At 56.7% G+C, this 9248-nt stretch overlaps 4 protein-coding genes across 4 annotated transcripts; all 4 read right to left on the bottom strand.

Annotated features, from left to right (window-relative positions):
* Window positions 1-93: 93 nt before the first annotated feature.
* Window positions 94-1385, bottom strand: GGTG_13612 (hypothetical protein; the record flags this gene model as incomplete). Its single annotated transcript, XM_009231529.1, has 1 exon — window positions 94-1385. Exon 1 carries the CDS (start codon window positions 574-576, stop codon window positions 94-96), a length of 483 nt encoding a protein of 160 aa, XP_009229793.1. The 5' UTR covers window positions 577-1385.
* A 1614-nt stretch (window positions 1386-2999) lies between these two features.
* GGTG_13611 (hypothetical protein) lies at window positions 3000-3457 on the bottom strand (the record flags this gene model as incomplete). The annotated part of the gene is made up of 1 exon (XM_009231528.1): window positions 3000-3457. The coding sequence occupies one exon, from the start codon at window positions 3455-3457 to the stop codon at window positions 3122-3124; it is 336 nt and encodes a 111-aa protein (XP_009229792.1). The 3' UTR covers window positions 3000-3121.
* Window positions 3458-4275: 818 nt separating this feature from the next.
* On the bottom strand, window positions 4276-5307 carry GGTG_13610 (hypothetical protein; the record flags this gene model as incomplete). The annotated part of the gene is made up of 2 exons (XM_009231527.1): window positions 4276-4716; window positions 4990-5307. 2 exons carry the CDS (start codon window positions 5305-5307, stop codon window positions 4276-4278), a joined length of 759 nt encoding a protein of 252 aa, XP_009229791.1.
* Window positions 5308-5932: 625 nt separating this feature from the next.
* Window positions 5933-7087, bottom strand: GGTG_13609 (hypothetical protein; the record flags this gene model as incomplete). Its single annotated transcript, XM_009231526.1, has 3 exons — window positions 5933-6039; window positions 6288-6892; window positions 6965-7087. 3 exons carry the CDS (start codon window positions 7085-7087, stop codon window positions 5934-5936), a joined length of 834 nt encoding a protein of 277 aa, XP_009229790.1. The 3' UTR covers window position 5933.
* Window positions 7088-9248: the final 2161 nt, after the last annotated feature.

Raw genomic sequence — 9248 nt, 5'->3', positions numbered from 1 at the left:
TCGTGTTCGTTCGCCTGGGCATCGAATGCAGCGCCTTTCGCGACAAGGAGCTTTGAAATGTCGATTTTGCGGTTGATGTCGGCGGTGAGCTTGCTATTGCGCGAAATTAGCTACGTAATAAAGGCTTGTAGGTGGGGTGACGAACGTTTGATCTACTTGGAGTGCGGCGGATATCGCGTCCCGCTCTTGCCGGAGGTCGCTGATGATTTTCTCGACGTCTTTGCTTTCGAACGGCCATACCAAGGCGCGCAGACCCATACGTCTCATAGCACGATGCGTACGGCCATTCTTCAGTTTCTCCTCTAACCTCGTGTGAATGGGATCGAGCTGCGAGCGGGCGTTCGCAAGGGCGCTGCGCAGGTTCTGCGCGGTCTCAAATCGAGACCCATCTGGACCTTGCAAAAGCCGCTGCGCACCTTCGGCGATTGTCTTCAAAGCCTCTGTTTGCTGTCGAAAGCGGTCGATGTCGTCTTTGGCTCTTTTGACATCGCGGGAGTACTGTAGGCAGAGTGCGCCGACCTTTGCGGCGAGCTCGATCACCGCGACGGCGCTTGCTGCTGCTCCCAAAGCCTCCATTGCACGGCAAGCCGGTAGCACTTACGAAATGAGAATGAAAAATCAGCAATCAGCCGATATGGGGCGGATGGACGTCGTGGCCAAGATGTCGACAAGCGGCTGTCGAGAACTTGGAAGGCGCATCGTCAGGTCGCGAAGGGAGGGGTAAGGCATCAACGTGACGGCCGATTCGCACAGCCCCAAAACGGCAGCGAGGCGGTGCGCAGCCACACCTGCATCTCTGATTGATGGCCTATCGAAAGGCTGGGTTTTTTGCTCTCGTCGGCGCGGCGCTGAGGCTGTGAACAGGAACCAAGAGTGAAGAGGGAACCAAGGCTACAGCAGGGCCCTGCGGGCACTCCCTATCCACAGCCGTTTTGGGTGTCGCAGCACAAGCTACGGGGCCCAGTACACCCTGGTGCCGGTGGCTGGAACCGCCAGGGCTGACCAGCGGAGATGTCGTCGAGCTAACCAGGGTCCAGCGGTTCAGGGACTCCCTGTTCCATACCCGACGCGCCACGCGTGTCTGCTCCTTGCCTCGTCGTTCTTGCGCAGTTTCTCCCGCGTGTACAGTATTTTGGTCGGTGGGACTTTTTTTGCCACTGTCGACCCGGCCCTGTGGCTTTCTACCTCGACCCTTCCGCCTCCCCTCACGGCATCTTGGCGGCCGCTGCTCGGGCGCGTATCTGGGCTGTCCACCTGTTATGGCGCGGCGTGCCCTCACGGGCAGTCGCCTCACGGAGCCCGGATCACGTGACCTCGCGTGCAACCGTGCACGCGTGCATACAACGGAGCGCACGCATTTGGGTGCTCCGCACCACTTGTTGACTTTTCCACCACTTTGTCCCTTTAGCCGAATTGACGTTTTTCCTCGAGCCTTTAAGCCGTAAAGATCTCAACCGTAACAGGCCCGGTATGTTATTCTCGAACCAAGCGTTCCGGGCGTCCCGGGCTATCTTCCTGGCTAAGGCTTTAACACCAGCTACCGTCGGTTTGGTGTGTTGGGGTATCGGGAGGGCGGTGCCTAGTTTTGCTCCTGCATCGGCTGCCTCGTTCCCAGGAATTCCCATATGGCCCGGTGACCAACGAACATGTATGTGGTGCTTGTCCATAAAGTAGTGCACCTCTTTAAAGGCCCCTTGTGAGCTGTCCGGGGCCGTGCTTAAGAAGCCGCTGGCCGCTGAGGTGTTGTCGAGGCATAGGTAGTAGGCACAGTCGTGAAAGTTCCTGACAGCGTTGCGGCGGCCCATTCGGCCCCCAAGTTACACGTGTGGCTTGACATTGAAGCTCATATAGGCGCGTGCGACGTCGACCACAGCCGACCGTCACAAGGGGTCCTGGTAGGTACATCGGGGATAGCCATTACTTTCGTACGCAACCTCAGTAATGGAGGCTAGCACAATTAATTAATTTATGTCCATGTCAAGGTTTCGAAGTGTTAAAGGGCATGGGGAGCATGGAAAGGAGCATGGAAGGGCATCGGGCGGCGGCATGAGAAAAATAAACGAGGAATGCAAGTTGTTTTCTTCCGGCGTGAGATTACCGAACACGCGAACGATGGAGGTCGGCGGCATCGCCGTCGCTCGTGGTGACGGCAGCGTCGAGCCTCCGGGCTTCGGCGATGCACGCCTCTGGTCGATTTGGAATGCGCGTATCGCTTGCCGAAAGACCGTAAGGTAGCAAAGAGAACTATGCACCAGGGCCCGTCACCATTTCCGCGTGTACTGTCAGCTAAAGTTAGCTGCGTACCTTCCCGAGCCGGGGTGCAGAGCTTCGGTGCTACCTCTCCAGAAAACGAAAAGCTGCGGTCTGTCTCGACGACGAGCTGCCGCCTTTACCGCGGATATTTCCCAGAGGCTGCGTGGCATCAGACCAGGCCTCCGCAGGCGCCAGGGTCAGTCGCGGGCGTCCCCAGCAGCCCAGCGACAGCGCCCGAGACCTTGACTGGGTCTGATAACATCTCCAGCCAATCGCGGCCGCCCTTAGTAGCTAGTCGCGGTGGCGGAATGTGCGTGATTGAGTGCAGATACGAAAAGGCGTATCTGGGTCGTGCTATTGGGGGAGCAGAAGCGCCAAGAGCACATTTCGTCCAGGGATGATGCACATGGGTTGGAACATAAGTGGGTGTGTAGGGTAGGGTGCAGCAGACGGCTGTTGGACGGTAGGGGAACGTTTGGCTGGGAGCAAAGGGGAGCAGAGGCATCCGTTTTTGGAGGCGAAAACCTCCGTTTCTGGACGCCTTGGAACCCAATCTCTCCAAAAAAAAAAAAAAAAAAAAATCACCCAGTACTAAAGCATATGAGGTTAAGTCAGAACTCGCGGAGCCGATAGGATCCCGGGACCTTGGCCGCTAGCCAAGGGGTCAATTAAAGAGCACGTACGATCCGTTGACCCGCATGTAAAATGTGGGGGCCACAGTGCCAAATATTTTCACATCCACCACTGTGCTTTTCCCATCAAATCGTATGCGCACTTATGCACAACCTATGTACCTCTATGACTTGCATCCCTACTGCTCGATGGTTGACTGCAAAGGGCCAACTGCAAATTAAAGCTATCTACAACTTTAAATAAGCTCCTGAAGCTCTTTGTGAGCCTCGATATCCTTATTTTCGTGCTGGACAGCTTTGACGTTCAATTTCCCTTCAAAATCAGTAGGAATTAACGACATCTCGTTTTCCTCGTCGTTTACAAGCTCAACGTCGCCTAGATTGGCCAGATAACGCGCAGATTTGCGTGGCATCTCCGTACCGGCCTTGTACGGGTCCGTAACCTCTGGGTCAACGGGCGCGACAGCCCCTTTACCGTTGTCCCTGCCACGTGTAGTCGCCCTGCCACGAGTTGTAGCTACCTTGCCACGGGCGGTAGCCCTGCCACGTGCAGCGCCCCTGCCCTTAGCCATGGCGGCCTGAATAGACAGCACCTCGAGGCATCCCCAAGGCCAACTTCGATGGGCCGACACCCCCTACTCCGAGGCAACATTCCTGCCTACGAGGCCGGCTTGGCGCAGCCTCGACGTGCATAAACGATAATGGGAAGAGGTGGTATGGCACCCTGAGGCGAGGAAATGACTGGCTCTCCGCGGCTGTGGTAACCGCCTCGGAAGTGCGAAAGCTGCCAACACACCTCACAAGATTGTGCGAGCGCAGCCCGCAAGGGCAAAGTTAACGCGCACTTATGTTTCGATAGATGCCGCCAAGCCCATCCGAAAACCCGCGCTATCCCTACTGGGAGAAATTTGGGATCCAAATCGTGCCTTCGCTCACAGCGCCGTATACTGCGCTCCACCCTACACATCTATTCGTGTTCAAACCAGTGTGCATAATCCATGAACAAGACGAGAAATGTGCTTTTGGGCCCTTCCGCTCCACCATAGCACGATCCGGATACGCCATTCGCGTCTGCACTCAATGGCGCGCATTCACCCTTGGTTACCACCGTGGTGGCTCGAAGCCGGGGATAAATCAGCCCAACCCAGCGCTCTGCAGTTGGCCGGACGGTAGGCAGGGCACTTTCCGGCCCAATGTCAGGGCGGTTGGACAAAAGGAGACCCCTCCCACCAAAGCTAAAAAGCCAGGACAATCAGAACCGCTGTTCTGATTGCGATAAGGGTCTCATACACCCAACGAAACACGAGAGGCAAGCTGCAAGTGTATAAAGAGGGAAGGAGTCAATCTGCTAGAGGGAGAGCAGGATACGGCTATATACACACAAAATAGATCACCCCCAAATGGACCCGGTGTCGTGGACCAAGTAATTCCCATTCCGGCGCCAGTAAACGGAGCCGTCGTTGACATCAACCTCGCGGTCAAAAACATCGTTGTGCCCGTTCTGGGGGTGCTCATAGCTGAGCGCTCCGTTGTCGTGGGTGAAGACGGGCCGGCCCGAGAAAAACTCGCGGTACTGCGACGTGTAGTGGTTGACAGACAGGTTCGGGGCCGCGGCATAGCCCTGGCAGCGGCGGAAGCCCTGGACGAGCAGGTTATGGAGACCCTGGCGCAGCGTGCAGCCGCCCGCCGCGTTCTCCCGCGGTATGACCCAGCAGTCGACCCGGCAATCCTCTCGCTGGATGTGGTCGGGTGTGTCGGCGCGGAACTGCAGCAGCAGCAGGATCTCGCCGTCGAGGCAGAAGATCTGGGGCACTTGTACTTGTGCGCGTATCTGGACTTGCAAATTGATTGTTAGGTGACGTCTTGCCGGAGCCTGGGGGGGGGGGGGGGGGGGACGAACCCTCGAAGCTCTCGAGACAGCGGTTTAGAGGGATTGCGCCCCTCCTGCCATTGATCACGGCTGACGAGGTTTCTTTTGAACTCGCCGATAACGAGCGGAGGCCTGTCCCCACCCACCAGCGAGTAGGTAACATCGACGATTTCCGTACCGGGCTGCTCAGTCCACGCTTTGGCTTCGGAAGTCGTTCCAAGCGGCTAGAACGACGTTTGAAATCTCGGTGTGGAACCAGAGAGCCATGTCAGACTCGGTGTCGAAGCGGTAAAGCCGCCGATTGGGTCTTTCAACAAGCGTGCTCGACCTTAACTGGTCGTCGCTAAAGCGCGGGACCATGGCTTCCCATCCGGCGACGGTTGCTTCCGTACCATCTGCCCCCGGAACGTCGCGAGTGTGCACAGACAATCTGGTATTAGTGATAGGGGGGTATCGGTTGGCCCAGTCCTTGCCCGTCCCCGATCTATAGCCCGTAACATGGGCAGGGTTGGTTGTGGCCTCTTGGAGGATCTGGCTGAACGGCACCGACATGGTTAGTGGTAATGCTCTTCGTGGGGTGGAAAAGCGGCGGTGTTGGGTACCCCAACGGGAATGTTGGGGGGTGGAGCGAACAGGAAATAGGAAACAGGAATAGGGGAAGGAGGCCTTCAAGATGAGCTAGGTAATAGGCGCCATGTCGCCTCACTCCAGCTGCAAGGATAAATATGCATGCGCTTTCCTCCTCACATCCCACGCATAATATGGCCGCATTCTGCAAAGGGCGTTTGCGTGACGCCTGTTATGGCGCGGCAGCCTTTCAGGCTGCGCAGCCAGTCTCGCAGTGCCTGGAGGGCTGATAAGCCTCCAATTGAGTCAAAGCGTCAGCTTTAACTTTCTCGTCCTTTTGGCTTGAGCGGGTGGGGGCTTGCACTTGCCGAACCGTGACAACGCCGCTGTTATCCTTGCAGGTGGAGTGAGGCTGGCTGGTTTTCACCCTGCGATTGGAAGGTGGAACATCGCTAACTTTCCATCTTTTCGGCCCCAGCCCACACACCTGGGTGCGCGCTTAGAGCGCCTCACGTCTGAAATCTTTTATTTGGGGTACTTGCGCGGGTTAAAAGCACCCGCGCAAGTAACATCGCCGACTGCCCACTGTTTCAGCCTTACCTTTATGAAAGCTATCCTACACACTCAACCGCGCATACCCTAGCTTTATATTCGCCTACTGTCCTGCTTTCCCAACGAGCGGCTGCGGAGCCCTGTTGGCCACGGCTCCGAAACTTTCTGGTGCCAGGTAGTGTCAGCGCGGCGTGCAAATTCGGGGCAGGCTCGCATGCTTGTGTCAAATTTGCAAGTCTGCAAAACTGCGGGATTACCGTTCCACAATGGATAGGTCTGCAGTCTCCTTACTTTGCGGAAGAGGCCCAGGTCGAGATAGATCCACAGTTTCCCAAGTTTGCCGAGGTCTCCGATGACTAGGGAGCACGCCCCAGGGAATGCCATTGGGAAAGCGATTGTGTAACTTTATGTACTGCCTCAGAACGTGATTAACGGCAGTATATGCGCAATACTCTGGATCCATGTCCTCTATTACCGGCTCCGACGTATCAAAATCGATAAGCATGATCCTGTCGTCCACCACATGTATATTGTCCAGCTTCGCGTCGCAATAATTAACCCCGGCGTCGGCGATTGATTGGAACGCGTCATTCAGCATCTTTTCGACGCGACCGAGGGGAAGCGAGCCCACCTCGGGCTCGCCTAGTGGGATCCCGCCGATGTCTGATATGATAAGTGCGCGCCTCCTGACGTCGTCTGTGCCCGGGTACTCAGTCTGGCCGTAAAGCTTGGGCACGACATGTCCGCCCAAGGGGGCCAGCAGCTTGTACATTCCCACCTCATTGTCGAATTCTTCCTTCCAGTCGGGCTTCTCTCTCTTCAAAATAATGCGGTCGGGTAGGAACCATTCGGGCCATCGCGCCTCGAAGCGGTCTCTCCACGTTGCAGGGAGGAGGCGGGACAGGCAATCGGAAAGTCGGCCGAGCGTGCTCGGCAGCACGCGCAGAAACACCACATTGGGGTGGTGGCCGCACACCTTCCCGCGCGCCGCAACTCGTCGAGTGCCAAGTCGAAAGTTCTGCTCTGGGACAGGGTGTTAGCACGAGAAGACTATCTAGCCTGCCGGCAATTAGAGGCTGAAGTGACTGACGAAATCGGCTTCCCGCGTAGTTTTCGAGTCGCTGTCGACGTCGGCGTAAAAGTCGGGTGGAAGTGGAAGCAGTGGTCTGGGCTGTTGCCAGGGCTGTAGCCCAGGCGGTGGCATGGGATGCATCGTGGTGTGAGTTTGTGTTGTGGAAGGAAGAAACAGCAAAGCGCCGAGGTCGCGCGAAATCAAGCGGCGCTTGGTGACCCTGGGCAGCCCGCCAGAGTGACGGGCTGACCCACTAAAGTATTATTGATCATAGGCTTTACTGTACAGGGATCCGGCCTGTACCCCACCGACATCAGTGGTTGGTTCTATTTGGGCCCATTGCGGAGAAAGCCCCCCAGTCACCAGGAAACGGCAGGTCAACGACCCCTCTTCCCCCACGTTCACATCGTCGTTCTACAACGACACTTCGTGGCTGTTCATAAGGGCATCGTCGCCAGGTCCTGTGGCAAAGGCTTTCTTCCGCAACAGCGTCTCACCCGCCCACCGCGGCCCTCTGTACATATCTGTGTCTAGCCTTGTTCTCCTCAATAATTGAGTGCCAAGGGCCCATCTGTGGCTCCCCCGGCAGCGTAGGCCTTTGAGAGCATCGCACTGCTCCCGCAACACGTTGCGGTCTGGCCAGGCCTACGCTGCCGACCAAGCCACAGGTGCCCCTTGCGGGCCAAAGTTTCACCTACATCGTATCCACCACATGACACTGTGCAGCAAGGGATGAATAGAGTGTATAAGGGGTTCCGACGATGGCAGGTTTCAGCCCTATAGAAGGGGGGAAAATAAAAAAACCTATGCAGTGCACCATCTCAAAGCCTCCTGTCTCCCACGCGGCTGCGGCGCTTCGTGTTCTGCCGAGGCTCCAAACATTAACCCTTGGGTTCCAGCGAAAAGCCTGGTGCCTTTCGTCAACCTAAGGGGCTTCGATACGAAGATCGGCAACAGCTAAAAATTCTTGCACTCAGCTGCCGACTGAAGCGGGTCCGGTACTTGAGGTTGTCATGGTTGAGCAGACACGGCCGCACCCATGCCTCCCGTCCTGTTTCCCAATCTCCCGCCCAGAGATCAAGCGGCCCTCACACAGCAAGCTATTCCTTTGACGACTCATCGACTAACTGGAAAAATTCCTTTGGTGCGGGTGTCGGGCCGGAGGCGGGTTAGGGGCGAGGCGGAATGGAGGAAGCCCCGACATTGCAGGAGGCACGACGGCGACAGCGCTGTCGTTTCGTTGTGTTTGGTTACTCCAAACAGTACTCTCCGCATTCCTTTTTAACCCTTCGCCCATAATTATATGCTTTCCACTCCGGGGCCATTGGTAGCAGGGTGTATAAAGTGCAGCGCGAAGTATCGGGAAGCTCACGATCGCGACTGTCGTCGACGCAGTCAGCACCCGTACCAGATAAGCCCGAGGCGGGTCTGGAAGCCTACCTGTCTCTGGCGTGGCCTAGATCTAGAAGCGGGTGATGCGGGAAAAGAAAAACGCCAGTCGCGTAAGTACAAAGTGGGAACTGGATCTGACGGCGGAGTGAGGGGAGGGTGAACAAAGCGCAGACAGGATATCCAGTGCACAAGGGTATGCCGGGTTCGTGTCTAGAGAAGTGGCGAATAGAGGCATGAACGAGGTGGAAGCCCGCAGCCCGGTCGGGGAGCCCGCCTGGGTAGTTCAAGTATCTGTGAGAGTGGATCGGAGGCCCGGCTTGATCACACAGATGACACAAACAGACTGTTTGCTGATGGGCAAGCAGGCTCCAGAATAGAGTGGGAAAGAAGGGAAAGAATAAAAAACAAATGAGCTGGGAAGTTTCCAAAAAATTGCCCAAGTTTAAACACAAGGTCCGCCGCGGTTTGCCCGCTTCTGGCGCCAGGTGAGGGAAGGGTAGGCCGTGCAAGGTTTAGAAAAGGGCACGTCGCAGTCTCTTTGCATGGAGATGGTAGGTGGCCCTGCCGATAGGGAAAAGACGGTGGCCACTACTCGCGCGCGGTGCTGGGGATACATGGCATCTCCGCTCGCATCGCGGTCCGCCGTCGGAGCGGATGGGGTGCGCGGGGACGAAGGAACATAGAGTAGTAGAACTTTGTTAGAAAAATGTCCTGCCTATCTGATAATGCCTGACACTTTTCTCCCTCCCACGCGAAATCCGTAGTACGGAAAAAAGGGAGATTACAAGTCCCAGGGGTGCCCAGGGATGCACAATAAGCTGTCCGTCAGGCCTCAATCTCCTCCACGTGGTACTGTGCCCTCAGTATCTCCAGGTGATTTCTGGAAGGGGGGGGGGGGGGGGGGCGGGGG

Source organism: Gaeumannomyces tritici, assembly GCF_000145635.1.
Source record: "Gaeumannomyces tritici R3-111a-1 unplaced genomic scaffold supercont2.20, whole genome shotgun sequence".
NCBI classification, from domain to species: Eukaryota; Fungi; Ascomycota; class Sordariomycetes; order Magnaporthales; family Magnaporthaceae; genus Gaeumannomyces; species Gaeumannomyces tritici.
Note: the sequence above shows the minus strand (reverse complement) of the source record. Positions and strands in the feature narration are given on the sequence as shown.